Raw genomic sequence first — 19991 nt, 5'->3', positions numbered from 1 at the left:
CCACAGTCCATTTTAAATGAGCCTTGGCCCAGAGAAAACGCCTGCGCTTCTGGATCATGTTTAGATATGGCTTCTTTTTTGACCTATAGAGTTTTAGCCAGCAACGGCGAATGGCACGGTGGATTGTGTTCACCGACAATGTTTTCTGTAGGGATGTCCCGATCACGTTTTTTTGCCCTTGAGTCCGAGTCCGAGTCATTTGATTTTGAGTATCTGCCGATACCGAGTCCCGATCCGATACTTAGGCCCAATCCCAATTCTATTTTATACCCCTTCCCCCTCCCCCTACGCCTACTCCTTCCCCTTGCCCCTTGAAACAGAGTGTCAAGGGGTAGGGCTGAAAATATTCCCCTAAGAAATGGGACAACACTACTAGACAGTTACACGTCATCATAAGTCGTCGCTAGCTCCTACGTCATAGATGCGCCGATGTTTATCACACACTTCTAAAGGCCAATTCACACCGCACCTACAACACTCATCTGTTGGTGTTTGTTGGATCGGTGTGATACCCCTGTTGGCGTCAGTCGGAGTCGGTTTTCACCCGACTGAACATGTTTAATTGGCGTTTGTCAGGTCGTGGAATGTCTGTGCGGTGTGAACAGTTTTCCAACAGACGGCAACAAACTCACGTAATCTGACCTGGCCACGAACCGTTGCCATGACGATGAGGCAAGTCCCCTGCAAAGACAGCTGTTTGATCGCGCCCGCGCCTCACACACACACACAACAAAGCAGTGGAAACCTGACATCGCAGCTTGTTCAGTTTAAAAAATACTGTTAAAAAAAAATAAAATATACAAAAGGTACAATAGTCCATAGTGCAGCTGCTCCACTTCACCAAAAGAGAGAGGTAACGTTAACCACTATGAGAGCAACGCAGGTTTACCTTCAGTTTCGTTTTTAATAATTAGTTTTGGCTTGTTTAGCTACATGGTTGTATATGCTTATGGGTCTCGTTAATAAAAAGGGTCACGCTAAAAAATTGTTTGTTGGTGCGGTGTGAATTGGCCTTTTAAGATGCCATTGATAGCTGTAGTGATCTCTGTTGCCACCGACAGCTATTTTTTTTGCATTTGTCTTCAGTTCTTCGCATAAGTCAAAGGAGACGAGCCTGCGTGTTTCCTCAGGAGTCCCTGGTTGATACAGAACATACAATACTGATGAATAAGCATGCAAACTGAATGCACTTTTTGTTTATATCATGTAACGTACACGTATTTATGGACGTAACCACAACAAAACAATACATTAATCAGGCATTCGGCAAAAAGACAAGTTAGCTGCCACCGGATTTGAATTTATGTTGTCAAATCAACGCGGGTTTCAATAAAATATAAAAAAATATGTTGTGGAACTATCATAAAGTAAAAAACATTAGCGAACTGTTTTCATGGCGATTTTAACAAATCTTTTTTCGGAGAACATAACCTTATACATGAACACAAGATTAAAGGCAACATAAAACAAGTGATTATTTATTACTAAAATACTGTTTACCGTAAAAAAAAATACTTACATTTATGGGTCTCTCTGCTCGCTTGGTCGACCATGTTGGAAATTTATCATACCCCTTCGTCTGAAGTGTGGTCCCAAAAAATCTTTGTTTGAAGGGCTACCTGGCCCTTCCCCCTACCCCTTCCCCTCCAACCAAATGAGAATTGGGACACCCCTACCCCTTCACGTGAACGCGCGAAACAAATGGGAAGGGGAAAGGGTAAGGGGTAGAATTGGGATTGGGCCTTAATAGCCTACATAAAAAAGAATAAAGAAGAGCAAAAAAACAGATCCAGGAACAGTGCTTTTCAGGTTTTTCAGGTATCTAACAGTTTTCAAATAGTAATCAAATATAAAATATCACTGCATATTATCTTTACTGTATAAAATAAATAAAGATTAATCATTATTGAAGTTACAAAAACTATTCAGTCAAGAGCAGTGAGTGATTTCTTTATTTGTTGTTTGATTTAACATTAAATACAGGCAGCAGGAATAGTTGTTTTCCCTTTAAGACATGCACGATCCAGTACATATACTGTTCCACATGCGCTGTCTTTCTCGACTAATATACGTTCACTTAAGACATAACTGACTATGTTTGCTAGGATACTCGCTAGGACGGGCATGTTGACATAATTTTTGTATGAATTTGTCCGCCGAACTGCAAGACTTGAAAGAGAACTCAGTATTTGCGCGCTGACTGGAATAAGTGTGTGCACGCTTCGGATGAGCGCACACAAATCTTCTCGCAGCGCGTGCGAGTTCTCTTTCGCGTCTTGTTCTTTAAGGTTTAAATCAGCAAGGCTTAAATGAGTTTAGTTTAAACACAGACAGCAACGTGTGCTGTTCAGGTCTCACCTGCGCTCGCGCGCTATCAACACCCGGGTGATGACGACGTAAATGACATTACAGCAGACGGCACTTGAAGTTAACAGTTTACAAAGAGTGACTTTTGTCCACGCTTTCTGATTATCGTTGTTGTAACGTTTTGTGCATCCATCGACTGAAACATACATTATCTGAACTCTGTCTGTTTTCCACGTTGCTATTTTAAACAAACCATACCAATAGATGCGTCGTCATTCGAGATGGATCGCAGTGCAAGTGCGGTCCGTAAGTGGAGAACTGTATGGTTCGATTTTTTTTTTTTTTTTTTTTTTTTTTTTAACCGAGAACCGTTGCACCCCTAATACATATATATCCGAGTCCTGATCGGGAGGTAATGTCCGATTCCGATCGAGTGTGAAACCACATGATCGGGCCCGATTTCCGATCACGTGATCGGATCTGGACATCCCTAGTTTTCTGGAAGTATTCCTGAGCACATGTTGTGATTTCCATTACAGTAGCATTCCTGTATGTGATGCATTGCCGTCTAAGGGCCTGAAGATCACGGGCCTCCAGTATGGTTTTCCGGCCTTGACCCTTACGCACAGAGATTGTTCCAGATTCTCTGAATCTTTGGGTGATATTATGCACTGTAGATGATGATAACTTCAAACTCTTTGCAATTTTTCTCTGAGAAACTCCTTTCTGATATTGCTCCACTATATTTTGCCGCAGCATTGGGGGAATTGGTGATCCTCTGCTCATCTTGACTTCTGAGAGACACTGCCATTCTGAGAGGCTCTTTTTATACCCAATCATGTTGCCAATTGACCTAATAAGTTGCAAATTGGTCCTCCAGCTGTTCCTTATATGTACATTTAACTTTTCCCTCCTCTTATTGCTACCTGTCCCGACTTTTTTGGAATATGTAGCTCTCATGAAATCCAAAATGAGCCAATATTTGGCAAGACATTTCAAAATGTCTCACTTTCAACATTTGATATGTTATCTATATTCTATTGTGAATAAAATATAAGTTTATGAGATTTGTAAATGATTGCATTTCTTTTTTATGCACAATTTGTACAGTGTCCCAACTTTTTTGGAATCGGGTTTGTACTTTGTAACTGTGAGAAATTTTGGTCTGTTCCTGTTCCTGGTCTGTTGTTGTTTTTGTTTTGTTTTTTGTTTTGTTTTGTTTTTGATTTGTTTCAGATCTGGCTAATTAAAATAGCAAAACTTTCACTCATGTTCACTTTTAGTTAACTTGTCTCATGTAAAAAGACATTACGTCCCCATTATGTTTTTGTTTTGCAGGGTTGTCATATGCGGGTCACACAGTGGGCTTCACCCCACCAACTACACTGACCAGAGCTGGCATGTCCTACTACAACACACCCGGCCTGCATGTCCACGTAGGAGCCTCGCACGGGATTGCAGTGAGTTCCTTCTGTTCTGCACCATCATGGCTGTCTGGGTTTTTTCCCCTTCCTGTTAAGCCCAAAGTTTTTATGTGTCTGCTAGTGTCTTACATTTTCAATTTTGTCATCAGCATAGAAATCCATCCTAAAATCTTTCATCCATTTCAAAATTATATGATCAAATGGTGTACACCAGATGTTGTTTAGGACATTCAGACTCTTTCATTTCCCCTTTCTCTTAAACATATCATGTTAGACTGCTCTGCTTTTAATTCAAGTAAAAGCATTACTGTTTAAGATTAATAAAACATTTAACATTGTTAAATTTATAGTGCATTCATTTATTCATTCAACTATTTAAAAAGACTGAAATAAGAGCATCAACATAAACAATTATCCTTTTTATCAGTCAAATTAATTTAAAAATGTCAACAGATATGAAATATGATCAGTAAGAGAAAAACACTGTTAATGAGAAGATGAGCACTGGATAGTAGGGAAATATATTTATTTTTTTTATTCAGAATGCACAGTTGCAAAAGGAAATATATTCATAGGAACATTTCAGCAGGTTCAAGATAATTCGTGTTAACGCAGAGAAAAAGCCATAAGACAAAGTAATAATCTGCATTCTCATGTATGTAGGTGCACCGAACACTGTTACCGGAAACTGCAGAGTTGTAATAAGTAGAACGTGGAAGTAGTTGTGCAAGTAATCCATAGCCTTAGCTGCTGACATGGCCCTTGACCTACCTACAGTATGTGCTTACTATTTGCAAATGCAGCCTGATTTGTCAAAATGTGAAGCCTCTCTCTCTGGGCCATCACACTAAGGAAATAACTTTTTTTTAACATGTTTGGCACAATAATCTATAAAAACGTTGATATCAGCAAAATCAAATATTGGTCAATATTCAGATTTATTTTGTATATAGGTACATACACCAATTTCAATACGTTTATAATGGAGCTCCACAATTAATCATTAAAAGATTGCTTTTTTTTTTATTCAAATACCCATGCAATTTTATTCCTTAATGACAATGATATGGCTATTTCTATTAAACCTTTGATATGTACGAGCAAAGTGGAACATTCAAATCTGCATTAGTTTAAAAAAAGATTGGATCAGTTACATCAATTACACCAGTAGAGACTTAACTGTATTTGTCAATTGATTAATCGTTCATGAGATTCATTCATTCAGTCGTCAAACAAGTGAAGTCTTTATGAGTGAGTCATTGAATCATTCATTCAGACCGATTTAAAAAAAAAATTAAAAAATAATTCAAATGAATTTAATATATATTTTAAATGGGCAGCAGCAATTAACATTTTGTCAGAAGCCTAGTAAATTTTTATTTTGTTTAGTTGTCTTCAGGATCATGGGACAATTGTGAGCTCCATTTTTTTTTTTTTTTAAATTGTGATTCACAATTTATTCAGTATCATGCAAGCTCTAGTATTTTAAATTAGCAGTTGCCCTGTTTTGCTAACATTCCTTGTTGAATGTGTACCCCAGCTTGTTTTAAATAATAATAATAATAATAAAAAATCTGATCTATATGATTTTATTTTAAGATCGAATGGGGTTTTTTAGTATGGACATAAGGTATTCATTTTATTTTCGCAGGTCTTTAAAAAAAAATCTTGACTTATATACCCTGTATTATATACAAGTCACAGGACAGTTTATTCAGTACAGTTTCCATGTGAGCCTAGTCTTTATTTTATCTTGTTGTAATGTCATTTATTATGTGTTAAAGATCATTTGGATTCAATTTCAAAACCTAGCCTGTTCCACTCTAAGCCAATCCGACTTAAATGACTGTTTTGCTACATGACCTGTACACAAAATAGTGGTAGCTCATCACAGCCATGTGTCAAAAGGATCATGATGTTTTTATGTAATGTTTATGCTTTTGAGGTTCACTTATAATGCACACACAAAACAATGAATTCTTTTTGGAGTTTTTCAATGAGATGTCCGCTCAATCTCATTGATTTCCATTTTCTTAAAAATAGTTTAAAAGCTCAAATGTGAAGTTTATCATTTTGTAAAACTATTTTAAATTTTTTTGAAAAATCTGCCTTTTTAACAGCTGTACATTTGTTTAAAATATGGTTTTTAAGGTCATTTTATGCTTTGGATACCATAGATCTTGCTCTATTGGCCCATATGTTATTAATTTTATTTGTGCAGGTCTTTAAAAAGTTCTTAAGCCTGAAGTTTGATTTTAAAAATCCTGCAGATACCCTGCAATTCAGCACTCCAGTCAAGTCACATTATACTTATTTGTATAGCACTTTATACAATAGATTGCTTTAAAGGGTACATGACAAATGGGATGTTTGAAGGTGTTTACCAGCCTGAGCGAACTTAATCAGAAATTTCTCTTTGGCATACTGTTTTGAACTCCAGAAACAAACTCCAAACATACTTAATTTTGTCCTGATTTTGTTCAAAAGGAAGTCACGGCAGTTTGTTCTTCGATTTTGCTTGAGCTATATAGGGCTGATGTGAATCTTCAGCTGCTCTAACATCCCATGACAAGTTAAACATCAAGTTAAACATGATTTAGTGTAATCATTGTCCTTTCTCCGCCCACAGAGACCCTCCCCAAGAAGAAGCAACAGTCCAGACAAATTCAAGCGGCCCACGCCTCCACCTTCCCCCAACACGCATGCTGGCGTGCAGCCACCACCTCCCCCTCCACCCACCGGACACCCAACATCATCCCAGGCAGCTCAACTGCAGCAACAGCAGTCCTTGCAGCCATAGATCAATGCGCCATCGCAGAGGACTCCAAACAGAGCTGCTTCACTGTAACATCCTTCAAGCCAAAGGCTTAAAAAAATCTTTATTTTCACTGTCTCTCACTGAAACCATAAATTTGTCTTGTGTTCATAATTTTGTGTTGAACATCTCTTCAGTGTATAGCACAGTTTTAGCAAGTACTTAGTGCTTTGACATCTGTTTATGTCAAGCGATCTACGGCCATAGCAGTCTCTTAGAAATTGCTTGGTCATAGATGGACAAAAAATACTATTGAGGAAATGATGTGGTCTTATGTTTTTCATAGTTTATTATTTTGTTCAGACACTTTAAAAGTGTCAACCAGAGTAGAAAAGTAGGACATTCCAGAAAGCTACAAGTATGTTCAGTAGGTAGGTTCAGTACTCCAGATGGAATCATGGTCAAAGCAGCTTAATGGCCTTTTATTGATGAAACTTTGGCCCAAATGTTGCTTTTGAATTCTCAGTTAAATAATTCATAAAAAGTGTCTCAGAAAGTGATCAAAAAAAAAAAAATCATCCTGTTTTTACAGCAATATACATTTGATAGTTGCTTCATAAACATATTTGGAAAGCAAGACCACAAAATATGTTAATCGTGCTGAAAATAATTAGCATTAGTGATGAATCTCACAAAGAAATGTCCAGGTAATATTTCATCTCAAAATCAGAAAGAAAAAAAAAATGCATAAAGAAAATGAAACTTCTGAGGACTAAATATAGCCTTAAAATAGGCTTCATTTGCTTTATGCAAAATGTGTTTTATTGCATTTTTTTCTGACCTGAACAGTAATTGACTTTTAGCTGTGTTTGTATGAGAACATTCTGCGGTAGATGACTTGGTGTTTTGTGGCTGCTGCAGATGTAATGCGTTGTTGGCATCAGCCAGACTTTAATCCTCCTGATAGTTTCTAAAAGCTTTTTTATATTTCAGCAAGACACTTGAAACATGAAATGATTAGATTAGAAAAGACTAGTGTGTGTGTTTGTGTAGAGTTTGTCTTGTTTCTTTTTTCGAACACACCTGCAACTCTTTTCTGCTAAACAGTGTCTGGTACCACTGTGATATTTGTTTTCTTACTTCAAAATATACTGAGTATAAAATTGAATTTGGAAGTGATTTAAAGCATTTGTAAATAGACTTTTTGTAAAATTCCTTTTTGAAAAGTGTTTCATGCAGATTTACTAAAGGTCAAACCAATGATTCATTGCCTGGTACTAACCTGAGGTGCTTTTCCCAAAGCCAACTATGGTCGCAAGTTCCATCGTTACCAACAGCGTTCAACAGAACTTGTGACCATAGCTGGCTAACGATGCTTTTGGGAAACGCACTCTTGTTTGGTTGTAGTTAAAGGGTTAGTTCACCTGAAAATAGAAATACTGTCATTAATTACTCACCCTCATGTCGTTCCAAACCCGTAAGACCTTCGTTCTTCTTCGGAACACAAATTAAGATATTTTTGATGAAATCTGTGAGCTTTCTGGCCTCCAGTAGACTACAACATAATTACCACTTTTAAGGTCTAGGAAGATAGTAAAGATATAGTTAAAATAGTCAACATGACTACAGTGGTTCAACCTTAATGTTATGAAGCGACGAGAATACTTTTTGTGCGCAAAAACTAATAAAAATAACTTTATTCAACAATTTCTTATCTTCCCTGTCAGTCTCCTAAGCTGTTGACATAGTAAAAACAGTGCAGCGCTTCTGTGTTCTTCGGCCGAACGCCGGCTCATTATTGGCCAGCTCCTGCGTCAGCATCACACGTGTCGTGCTGCTCACATGAACAGCATCGGCCAATACGGAGTCGGCATTCTGATGTAGAACCTGGAAGCTCTGGAAGAGAAGAAATTGTTGAATAATGTCGTTTTTTGTTTTGTGCACAAAAAAAGATTTCTCGTTGCTTCATAACAATAAGGTTGAACCTCTGTAGTCACATGGACTATTTTAATGATGTCTTGTTGCAGTCTATCGGAGGCCAGAAAGCTCACAGATTTCATCAAAAATATCTTAATTTGTGTTCTGAAGATGAACAAAGGTCTTACAGGTGTGGAAAAACATGAGGGTGAATAATTAATGACAGAATTTTTGTTTGAACTAACCCTTCAAGTTAGTGGCCAGGTGAATGCTGAAAGTGTACAACCTCCCACAAAAACATGACTTGTGTTCACTGCAGCATGACGTTAGCGCTTTTCACCTTTAAAACAGGGTGTGTCTGTAAAGTTTGTCTTTCATTCTTTATTTTCATTTGTTTTGTTGTTTTTGAGAGCACAATTCATTAGATTGAGCAGGAGAACCAGGAACATATTTAATGTTTCTCTTTTGTTTACCTTTTTTTTTCCCTCCATAATGTTGTCACTGTAAATATTTATCTTTGTATAGAAAAAGAACACTTTGTTCGTTTGACTTCAGTTTTACCAATGTTTGTCTTGTTTGTTTGTTTGTCATTTCCAGCCCAACCTACCTTTTATTTTAAGACTGTTGACGAATGAATGTAACGTTTGCTCATTTTACTGCTATCTTTAACAGACAGGACACCTTTGAGCCTTAACTCACTGTGGTATTGCTCTAGCTTATCCCCACATCAGACTATTAATGCCTTAATATGTGGTTCACTGATTTGTTTGTCACAACAGATGCTAATTCTGGTTTGCATTGCATCATTTGTAAAGTAAAAACTTGCTACATTATGTATTGGTTATTTTGGTTATTAAAACGACGATGATGATTATAACTGAAGATGTCAAATTCCTACACTGTCTTTTTAACTATTATTTGAAGGATCATTTCTTTACTGTGTGAAGCTATATCACCTTTAAGTCAGTTTGGATAAAAGCTTTTGCTAAATGCCTTAAATATAAATGCTTTGACATTGTTCTGCTGGTTGAATTGCATTGCAAAATTGACACACCTTCACTGTATTGGTTACCAACAGATATTGTTACACATCACACATTTTTTCCTAGTAAATGTTTCGGCCTAATTTGCAGGTCTTATAACATCTTCAAGAGGTAGTGTTTTCTTAAAGGTATTTGAGATATTTTGAGGGAGTACTGTGAGGAAACCCTTCTGGCAGCTTTTGGTCTTGTGATTTTCTTCTTTTTTTCCCCCCCCCACAAGCTGTTGCACTGGGCTTTATCTTTGCAGTGCATTCCCCTCTGTACAAAAGACCTTGGTCTGATACTGTGAGAAATTTAGCATGAGTGTCAGTCCCATTGGCAGAATCTCAAGAGCCTGATTTGATAAAGATGGAATATTCAAAATGTGCATTTTAAAGTTTATATTTATGTATGTGATCTAAAAATGGATAGTAAATGGCTGGAAACTGCATGCGAATAGCTTGAACTCTGCAACAATACTGTTTGCACTTGCATTGCACCAACTTTGCATTTTGCCAGACATTGCATCGCCTTAAATGCATTTTCCTAACTATATGAAAAATGTACTTGTGTCACAATAGTTATATTACCTAAATCACCACCTAGATAGATGCATGCATGCAATAACACAAAATGTTTTTTTTTTTGTTTTTTTTATGACACATTATAAGTAGTGTTATAAAGTATTCTACTGAACTATAGACTATGGTCCCTTTAAGATGTCAAAGGAGGCAGATGATCCTGGTAACACGTGTCACTGCTGTATTGTCATCATCAACCGGTTCGGACTGGAACTGCAGCGCACATACATAAGGATGCACGTGGCATGTGTTTACAATTGAATTTACTGTAAGAGAATTCAAATTAAAGCAATCAAATTAAGCTAATTCCATAAACCCAGTCTGTATACATTGTCCATGGCACAGGAAACCCCCCATACTACATTCGGTGCACACACAGCGGATGCTTCCTGTAAATATATATAATGACATATATAATTTCAACAGTGGCGAAAAGTAATCGATTAAGTGTTAAGGGGAAATTATCGATGTTGGGTTGACACTGCAGACAGGCTGTGTTTATTGCCATTGAATAAAAAAGGAAGTTAGAGCATCGAAATGTGAAGCTGGACCAGCGAGAACAGCTTCAAACCGGTTTACACGCCTGGCAACAAAAGCCGGAGCTCGTGCAGAACACACCGCACAATGATGAAGGACAGACCGGGATGAGCAGCCCAACACATCCACAAGCATTCATATAGATCACAGAGCTCATCTCACATTATGACATATGATATGATAGGACATTTAAAATCATAACGGTGGAGAGCCAGTTCAACATCCTGAACTGAATTTACCACGGAAATCATCATCATTTCCCGGTCGCTGGGGTAAGACATTACGTTCATTATCTTTAATGAGATGTTATAATGTTTTCAATTGTATTATTCTGTGATATATTGGATATTGCACATCACAAACAGGTATTTGGCTTTTAATGAAACATACGCTATACGTCGTTGTTTTTAATTGTTCTTTTCATGTTTTTTTACTTTGATTACATAGTTTGAATTGTACATTTGTGTGAAAAAAAAAAAATGCATATGCTGAAAACAAATCAAGAAGTATTTGAGTAGAGTTCAGGAGCGCGCACGGTTGCAGCTGTGCGCTCTCCGTGCGCGTCTCCGCAGTCTTGCGCTGCTTTCACGCGCATCCCGCACATCCTGCCGTAGGTGTTGTTATTTAAGTCACTGTAAGTTGAAGTTGAAATGCAAGATATTTTCCTCTACGAATAAAATCAGATTAATTAATAATAACAATAAAGGTTTGCAGAATATCTAAGCTGATATTTTTCGTACAATTAAGGTGAATGGGGACTGATTACTGAGCACTATAAAAGCATGTCCATTCTATAGAAAGTCTTTGTATGTGTTTTAAAAGATAACAGAATTTTCATTTTTGGGCGATTCCTTTAACTCTTTTTCACCACAGGAACCCATTGTAAAGATGAGCGCCCGGAACACTAAGCAAGCCCCGGACGGTGGATGGGGTTGGGCCATTGTGGTTGCCTCTTTCATGGGTCAGCTCCTGGCCTACGGCTCGCCCCAGTCCGTGGGGGTGCTTTACCCGGAATGGCTGAACACCTTCCAGGATGGCAAAGGCATGACAGCATGGGTCGGCTCTCTCGTGTCTGGGGTCGGACTCATTGCTAGTAAGATTTCAACATTGATATGAGAAACTTTATGCTTAATAAATCTACTCTGCATAAAGATATACTTTCCACTGCATTTTTTTCCCTTTGTTTCGGGTAAATATACCACGGTAGACAATAAGCATAAACATAATGAACCACAATAACTATGCTTTCCAACTCCATATGGTCAACTTCAAACAATAAATACTGAGCAATTATTGAAAGAAAAGTTTCTCATGCTTTTGTTTTAAGCTTTGACCTTGTTTTTCATTATGAAACTTGTTTACCAATAAAAAATGAAGAGTAGCTTGTCAAATCAATAGGGCTACAATTGTGACTAATGATTTTCTGTTTGTGTCAGTGGGCCATTTGACGTCATGTCCTGTGTTTTCATAAGTCAAATCTGTCTAGTTAAATGCCTCGGCTTACAGTAGATCATTTTAAGCAGTTATTGACTGTATTTTTATTGAGTTTCCCATTCTCTAATAAGAGGATGTTTTCATCCTTTTGCACAGGTCCCATCTGCAGTGCCTGTGTTGTGAACTTCGGGGCCAGACCTGTGACCATCTTCAGCGGGGTCATGGTCTCCGGAGGGCTTATGCTTAGCGCTTTTGCACCCAATGTTCAGTTTCTCATATTTTCCTATGGGATAGTTGTTGGTAAGTATTTCACATTTCAGAGTTAACTTGGGTCAAAGATCACTCCGAATGTGGGCTAATGGATGATATAATGCTGAAATATCAAAAAAAAAAAAAAAAAAAATGCTACAATTAAATGCTCTTATTTTCATACTACATGTTCAAAATGTACTAAAACATTATAAAGTTGCCATATTTATAGGGGATAGTATGACACAAAAATGAAAGTTGTATCATAATTTTCTCATCAAATTGTTCCAAACCTGTATGAATTTCTTTCTTGCACTGAACACAAAAAAAAAGAAGATTAAAAAAAAAAAACTATGGAAGTCAACTGTTTGGTTACCCATATTCTTCAAAATATCTTCATTTGTGTTCAGCAGAAGAAAGAAATTCATAGAGGTTTGGAACAACTTGAGAGTGAAATAATCATGACAGAATTTTCATTTTTGGGTGAACTATCCCTTAAAATCCTATTTCAAATATCTATTATATCTATAAATGTATAAATTATTCTGTAGTTTAGGGGTATTTAGAGCCCCCTTTTCTTGGAAATCCTTATAAATAAATAAATACCTTTATTATATGTGATTATAAGATTATAATTAAGATTATTAACCTCACACTTTTATTATACAGGACTAGGCTGTGGACTTGTTTATGCTGCTACTGTAACCATCACTTGCCAGTATTTTGACAAGAGACGAGGTCTTGCTCTCGGCATTGTTACAACAGGTAAATATATGATCAATGTTCGGACACACTTGACTGATTTATGTTTCTCACAAATATGAAAACCTATTGATCTAAAAGCATGAATATAAATTTATCTACAAAACTGACATTTTAATTATTTGTTCATATATTTATTTATTTTAAATGGATGACTCACTTTAAAAGTGACTCACTCTTAAAGACAGTTTTTACTGCCATCTAATGGTGCAATAATGTAACTTTCACTGAAGTCGAATTCACAATCACTAACAAACCCTTTCTTAATACCAAATAGATATTATTTAATGAAAAATAATAAATGAATAAACAATTTTATCCATTATTAAAGAGTAATAAGTTTGTACAATAGGAAATCAACACAAGCAAACAGTTCAGTCAAAAGTACAAAAGCAGCGCTAGGTATAGTACAGGATTTCAGTTGAAACTTAACTTTGCCCTTAGCCAAATCGATATGCTCTGGAACAAGTAATAGATTAATAATACCAAAGATTGTACGTTTGACATACCCAAAATAAATTATACCTCATGTTTAAACACTGTCTACATAAGAGCCAGCAGCAAAGCTGTTCTCTGCGGGTACATGAGCACTGAACAGCCAATGATGGCCTGGATCTCACATCTCCAAAAACGTTTAAACAAAAAGGCACTATGTTTATATATAAGTTGCATAATTGAGGTTTAAATAACTACATTCCTAAAACTCTTAAAACTACATTCTGTGACACAACAACAGTAGAATTTGTAGAATTATAGTGGGTTTGCTTGTCCGCCATGACACTCGCTGTGAGAAATGCTGCAAGCGTAGTGATACAAGCGGTGAAATGGTACTGATTCTGGTAGAATATCGCATGGCTGAAAAAGGCTCTCAGTCAAATCAGATTCCCAAATGCATGTTAAAGTGACCCAAGCTCAGAGCAGATGCAGAGGTGGAGTTTGTGTGGAGCAGCAATTACTGTGAACTGAGACGCTCTGATCTGAGGCAAACACTGGTAGATACAAAGTGCACAATAAATGGAGTTATTGTCTCCCAAAAGAAAGAACCTATTCTGAACTGCTTGTCATCTGTAATTTCAGTCTTGCTTAGAGGTTTGTAACAAATGTAACCTGAAGAGGTTTGTAACAAATTTGCATAATGCCAGCCTTAGCTTCATTGGCTGCTCACAAACAACATCTACTTTGACCCATCCTCAAACACTGTAGTTGTAGCTGAGGCCTGGAAGAGTTTGGTTTGTGTTGTTGGAATGTCGAGAAGACACTTTTTTCTGCGATACGAAAGCAAATCCACTTTGCATGCACTTCTAAAGAATGAGGACTCACAATTGTTATTGTTCTAATTACTGTGTATCAATTGCTGAGGAATCCTCCAGAGCTGAAATTCAGATATGGTAATGGGGGTTTGGTTTCCTTCATGTGCTGTAAGCGGTAGACCAATCATAACAGACTGGGCCATCTGACCAATCAGAGCAGAGTAGGCTCTCAGAAAGGGGAGTTTAGAGAGACTAAATCCTTTATCGAACTGTTTCAGACACTGTGAGGAAAGAGGTGATGATGCAGTGACCCAGACAGCAACATAATGCGGCCCAGATCCGGCCCACAACTGGTACATGTGGATTACACGTGGATCGGATATGGGCCGGATCTGGGCCAACACTATGTTGCTGTCAGGGGAATATTATGAGAAAATGTTTTTGACCTTGTATGCATGTGAACCTATTGTAGGAGATCTCCGAAACAAAATTAGGAAACTTTAAAGGTGTCGTACAACGCCTTTTTAAAAGATGTAATATAAGTCTAAGGTGTACCCTGAATGTGTCTGTGAAGTTTCAGCTCAAAGTACCCCCTAGATTTTTTTAATGTGAATTTTGGGGCATCATTAAATATGAGCCGATTTAGGCTGCGGCCCCTTTAAATTCTCACGCTCCCCGCCCACGGAGCTCGCGCTTGCCTTAAACAGTGCATAAACAAAGTTCACACAGCTAATATAACCCTCAAAATGGATCTTTACAAAGTGTTCGTCATGCAGCATGTCTAATCGTGTAAGTATGGTATTCATTTGGATGTTTACATTTGATTCTGAATGAGTTTGATAGTATGCTCCGTGGCTAAAGCTAACATTACACACTGTTGTAGAGATTTATAAAGAATGAAGATGAGTTTATGCATTATACAGACTGCAAGTGTTTAAAAATGAAAATAGCGACGGCTCTTGTCTCCGTAAATACAGTAATAAATGATGGTAACTTTAACCACATTTAACAGTACATTAGCAACATGCTAACGAAACATTTAGAAAGACAATTTACAAATATCACTAAAAATATCATGATATTATGGATCATGTCAGTTATTATTGCTCCATCTGACATTTTTCACTGTCGTCCTTGTTTGCTTACCTACTCTGATGATTCAGCTGTGCACATCCAGACGTCCTGCCCTTGTCTAATGCTTGAACATGGGCTGGCATATGCAAATATTGGGGGCGTACACCCCGACTGTTACGTAACAGTCAGTGTTATGTTGAGATTCTCCTGTTCTTCGGAGGTCTTTTAAACAAATGAGATTTATATAAGGAGGAGGAAACAATGGACTTTGAGACTCACTGTATGTCATTTCCATGTACTGAACTCTTGTTATTCAACTATGCCAAGATAAATGTAATTTTTAATTCTAGGGCACCTTTAAAATAGATTAATTAAATCGCAGCCTTTGTGATTTGATAATCGCACTAAGCCATATTACAGTTTCGGTTTTATTAGCCATAGTACTAATAACATTCATATCCTATAAAAGTAAAACAATTCAATCCCAATACTGGTAATACCCAATAGGAATGCATTAACCTTCCCATGTTTCCAGGTACAAGTATCGGAGGTTTTCTCTACGCTACGGCGCAGAATGAGTTCATTGCACTCTTTGGACTCGACGGCTGCCTTTTGCTTATTGGCTGTTTTGCACTAAACATCATCGCCTGTGCTGGACTCATGAGACCACTGCACCTGCCGGCCTACTACCTGAAACAGAGAGCAGCCCTCGCTGAGAAGGCCGAGGAGAAGGTTCTGGAAAAGACCCCTGACATGGAGGACCCCATCAAGAAAAATCAGTCCGTCAACGTTCTCATCACAGCAGAGACGAAAGAGCCTCCACCGTACGAGAAGAAGAGCCTCCTGAGTTATGTGGCGTTGGTGCGGCTCATGAAGAAGAAACAGAAGGAGTACACCGAATACTTGAACTCGACAAGGGAACTGCTTCAGAACAGGGTCTTCTTGGCCATGTGTGTGTCTTTGTTCGCGTATTGCCTGGGTGCGTACACTCCTCTTCTCTTCCTGGAGGATTTGGCCCAGAGCGAGGGTCTCATCAATGGCATCAGCACCATCCCGCTGGTCTCAATCATGTCCATCGCTGCAGGAGTGGGGAAGCTGCTGCTGGGCATCATGATCGACATCCGCTGGATGAACAGCATCTTTCTGTACGCCTTTACCCTGCTGGGCTCGGGGGTGGCTCTTCTCATAATCCCCGTCACCAAGAACTATGCTGGGCTGCAGGTCATCTCAGCGGTGCTGGGTTTTTTTTCCGGAAACTGGTCCGTCATACCCTACATGACCACTAAGGTTGTGGGAATGGATCGTCTGACTGAGGCATATGGGATCTTGATGTTCTTTGGTGGATTTAGTATAATGCTCGGACCACCTGTCGCAGGTAATTTTTTTTTTAACCTGTTGACATGATTTTAGTTGCGTTAAATTAGGGCTCAGATGCAATGCAAGCCTTTAAAATGAACTTCATTCACAAATGAATTTGTACAGACTGGAAGTTGGAAAAATTAGAATTTTCAGTTCATCAGTGGGAATGTGAATTGGAAATTCACTTCAGTAATTAGCAAATTAATTAGTACAGACCAGAGTTTGGGGGAAAAAATAGCTTCTTTTCAATTCATCAGTGGCAACTGGTCACATTAACCACAGGATTTTGAATTAGAATGTCTTGGGGATAAAGATTTATTTAGAAGACTTTGGCATAAATTAGAACATTTTGGGACATGATGTGTTTTTCCACTATACTACATGAAAATGAAAGTTAATTAATTAAATATATATATAAATAAATAGTTTCTATAAGTTGGTCAGTGACATACCTTTTTTGTCAGGATCTGTTGCAATTCAAATAAGCAATACAACTCTTCTAAAATGAAGATGTCTTTAATTTCAGAATTAAAGGATAGGTTCTCTGATTTTCAACCAGCTTAGTAAGCAGTATATGTAAATGAACAATGTGTACTCCTTTCTCTGTTACCTATTACACCTAGAAATGCCTGTTTATTTCTCACCAACAGTCCATCGATTGATGCAAAATGCATCATTTAATAACTTATTTTAAAATAGTAATTAAATTCAAATTGTAAGGAAAATATGTTATAGCTTTTAACTTCATGGTTACACCACATGACATTTTTGAGTGCAAAATTTTGCGTCATCCAGCGAACTTTTGACAGCTCCAGTACTTTGTTAAAACTACAGATTGAAATTCCAATTTTTTGTATCCCTGCCGACGAACGGTCAGATCAAAAGTGGAGTGGTTTCAAAATCAAAAGTGCATTATGAATGTTGAAGTTATTTATAAAAGGGAACTCTACAGCCCATTTTCTTTGTTTTCTCTAGTCATTTTTAAAAAAATGTTTTTACATTTCCACTGCACAGACAGCCAAGTTTTATTAAAAGCCCATCTTGCCATCAGTGAATAATTTTGGCAGGCATAAATAAAAAAATGTTAGGGTGGAACAACCGTCCTAATCATAATGAAGGGGGAAAAAAAGCCTCATTAACAGAATCAAATTCTTGAAAACGTTTTTATTAAATATATATTAGAAATACTAGAAAAACATTTGTCTTTTAAATTACAGTCATTTGGTGCAACCAACATGCAGAGAAAAATAAACATGAAACGGAAATCAGTAGTAAAATGTTCAGTTTGTAAAATGTATATTATAACATGGAAGATATTTGTATATATATATATATATATATATATATATATATATATATATATATATATATATATATATAAATTCAAATTATAATGCTGCATCCCGAAATTGAATTAGAATGTAAAAGACAAAGTTCTAAATTTCGAGAGAGTATAAAGTTTCAGCAAGTTTACCTGTGGAGTGATATACAGTATGTAACTCTGCTGTTTGATTTGTTTCTCACTCCAGGCTGGATTTACGACTGGATGCACTCCTATGACCTTGCGTTCTACTTCAGTGGGAGCTTCGTGCTGCTGGGAGGAGCTGGCCTTTTTCTATCTGCTTTGTCCTGTTGGAACAAGAACCAGGAAGAAACCAATACACCAGAAACAGAATACACAAATGATTATGAGAAAGTGGCGACGGTGGCCTGAAGCGTGAATACAAGATTAACTGCTGTACAGATGATGAATTCTCACACCCTAATTACAAAAGGCTGAAGCGTACAATATTCTGAACATGTCAGCTGGAGGTTTTTACTCAGCATGATACACTGAAGAATTCTAGAAAATGATGAAAGGACTGTGCTTAGACTGGTTATTTGTGGCCTTGTTTTAAGAGGCTCTGGTCCTGCATTCAGAACACATAGGTTTTCTTTTAAATTTGTTTACTGTATGGATGGTAGTTGAGTAAATTGAGATGGGAGTCTTCAGTGCCATATGTCACCAATCTTAGAAAAACAAAAATTTCAACCATCTCAAGTTTTATGAGATGACTGTATTGTTTTTTATGTATAGACCTACAAGACTTACACTACACTAAACTGCAAATATAATTTTTGTATTTGGTTAACTATTCTACAATCTGAAAAACATTCTGCAGTATTTGGACGGGTGATAATCAATGTCTTGTGCTGTACCAAAGTTTTGATTGTTGTTGGTTTATTTATTGTATTTGAATTGTGTGTCTGTTCACAGAAGACAGTCATGCAGCACTAGACTAATTGTGCTTTTATGTTTATACCTTTTTTTTGTTTTTTTTGTTTTTTTGCCTTGAAAAAAGTTGTATTTCTTAGTGACACAGACTATAGTCTGTAGCTGATTTAAAACCACTTGCTATAAAGCAATATGTATTTGTGAAAATGCTGTCAGGGTTTTTTTTTTAGCTATCTTTTAATTTCTTTATTTGTATACTTTTTTGAAATACCAGTTCTTATTGACTGTTTTACACATTTTGCAATAGACTGTGTATGTTTGTATTTGTAATGCTTTCTGTTTGCTTTCCTTTTTTCAACTGCGGCAAGACATTTTTACTTGAAATATGTTTTTATTATATTAACATTGAAGGAACAGTGAAAAGAAAAGGACATTTGTTCCACCACTGTTTGTATTGTAAAGAAAACCATCACAGAAAACATTTTTGTTATGGCACCTTTAGTTGTAGTGCCATTATTATTTATGTTTCTTTTATTATTTTAAATGCATTTTTATGGTTTTTATTATTAAAATATTGATGATATAATTGTTGCTTACTTTAGCCAGTTTTCTTATTTAAACGGCTAATTTTTCAACACTGGTCATGGCCTGTTTATGCAAATGCAAACAAAGCCAGACTTGCAGTAAAGATTTGCACTCGGTTTCATTAGACTGCCATGATGTGAGGTGGCCTTGCCATCTCCATGGTTACAGTAACCATAGTGAATGCAATCAGAGGTCTATTTATGCAGTCACCAGTGTTTGTTTAACCTGCAGGTTCTGATAAAGGCTGTAAAATGATGATACATATAGTTTTTGATGCTTCTTTATGTAATCAAATCCAAGCTGTGACAGATATTACTCTACATAGTCTATGAAATGTTTCCAAATGTCACAAAAACAAATGGGGAGATTTTTCAAATTAAAAAAATTCTCCTCAACTACAGTGCAGAACATATTAAAAGCACAATATGTGAGATTTTTGGATTAAAATATCCAAAAACTACTAGAGAAATAAGCAATTTTAAACAGGACATGGACTGTGTCCATGCGTCGCCTATCAATG

At 37.0% G+C, this 19991-nt stretch overlaps 2 protein-coding genes across 2 annotated transcripts in view; both read left to right on the top strand.

Annotated features, from left to right (window-relative positions):
* Positions 1 to 9396, top strand: part of ccdc6b (coiled-coil domain containing 6b) — a 29616-nt gene extending 20220 nt beyond the window's left edge. Inside the window, exons 8-9 of the mRNA XM_067369824.1 lie at positions 3646 to 3767; positions 6361 to 9396. Of these exons, the coding sequence (XP_067225925.1) occupies positions 3646 to 3767; positions 6361 to 6531 (293 nt within the window). The 3' untranslated portion in view covers positions 6532 to 9396. The remainder of the gene's footprint in view (positions 1 to 3645; positions 3768 to 6360) is intronic.
* Positions 9397 to 10592: 1196 nt separating this feature from the next.
* On the top strand, positions 10593 to 19489 carry slc16a9b (solute carrier family 16 member 9b). Its single transcript, XM_067369772.1, has 6 exons — positions 10593 to 10815; positions 11417 to 11636; positions 12134 to 12277; positions 12896 to 12991; positions 15848 to 16687; positions 18201 to 19489. The coding sequence occupies exons 2-6, from the start codon at positions 11432 to 11434 to the stop codon at positions 18383 to 18385; spliced, it is 1470 nt and encodes a 489-aa protein (XP_067225873.1). The 5' UTR covers positions 10593 to 10815; positions 11417 to 11431; the 3' UTR covers positions 18386 to 19489.
* The last annotated feature ends 502 nt before the right edge of the window (positions 19490 to 19991 follow it).

This window comes from Chanodichthys erythropterus, chromosome 19, assembly GCF_024489055.1.
Source record: "Chanodichthys erythropterus isolate Z2021 chromosome 19, ASM2448905v1, whole genome shotgun sequence".
Classification (NCBI taxonomy): domain Eukaryota; kingdom Metazoa; phylum Chordata; class Actinopteri; order Cypriniformes; family Xenocyprididae; genus Chanodichthys; species Chanodichthys erythropterus.
Note: the sequence above shows the minus strand (reverse complement) of the source record. Positions and strands in the feature narration are given on the sequence as shown.

What these genes read in the sequence shown, in the direction of transcription:
- slc16a9b (XM_067369772.1), top strand. Translation starts at nt 11,432, where the DNA reads ATGAGCGCCCGGAACACTAAGCAAGCCCCGGACGGTGGATGGGGTTGG. An exon ending in TGGGGTCGGACTCATTGCTA is followed by an intron (nt 11,637 to 12,133) that starts GTAAGATTTCAA and finishes CCTTTTGCACAG; the next exon opens with GTCCCATCTGCAGTGCCTGT. An exon ending in TTCCTATGGGATAGTTGTTG is followed by an intron (nt 12,278 to 12,895) that starts GTAAGTATTTCA and finishes TTTATTATACAG; the next exon opens with GACTAGGCTGTGGACTTGTT.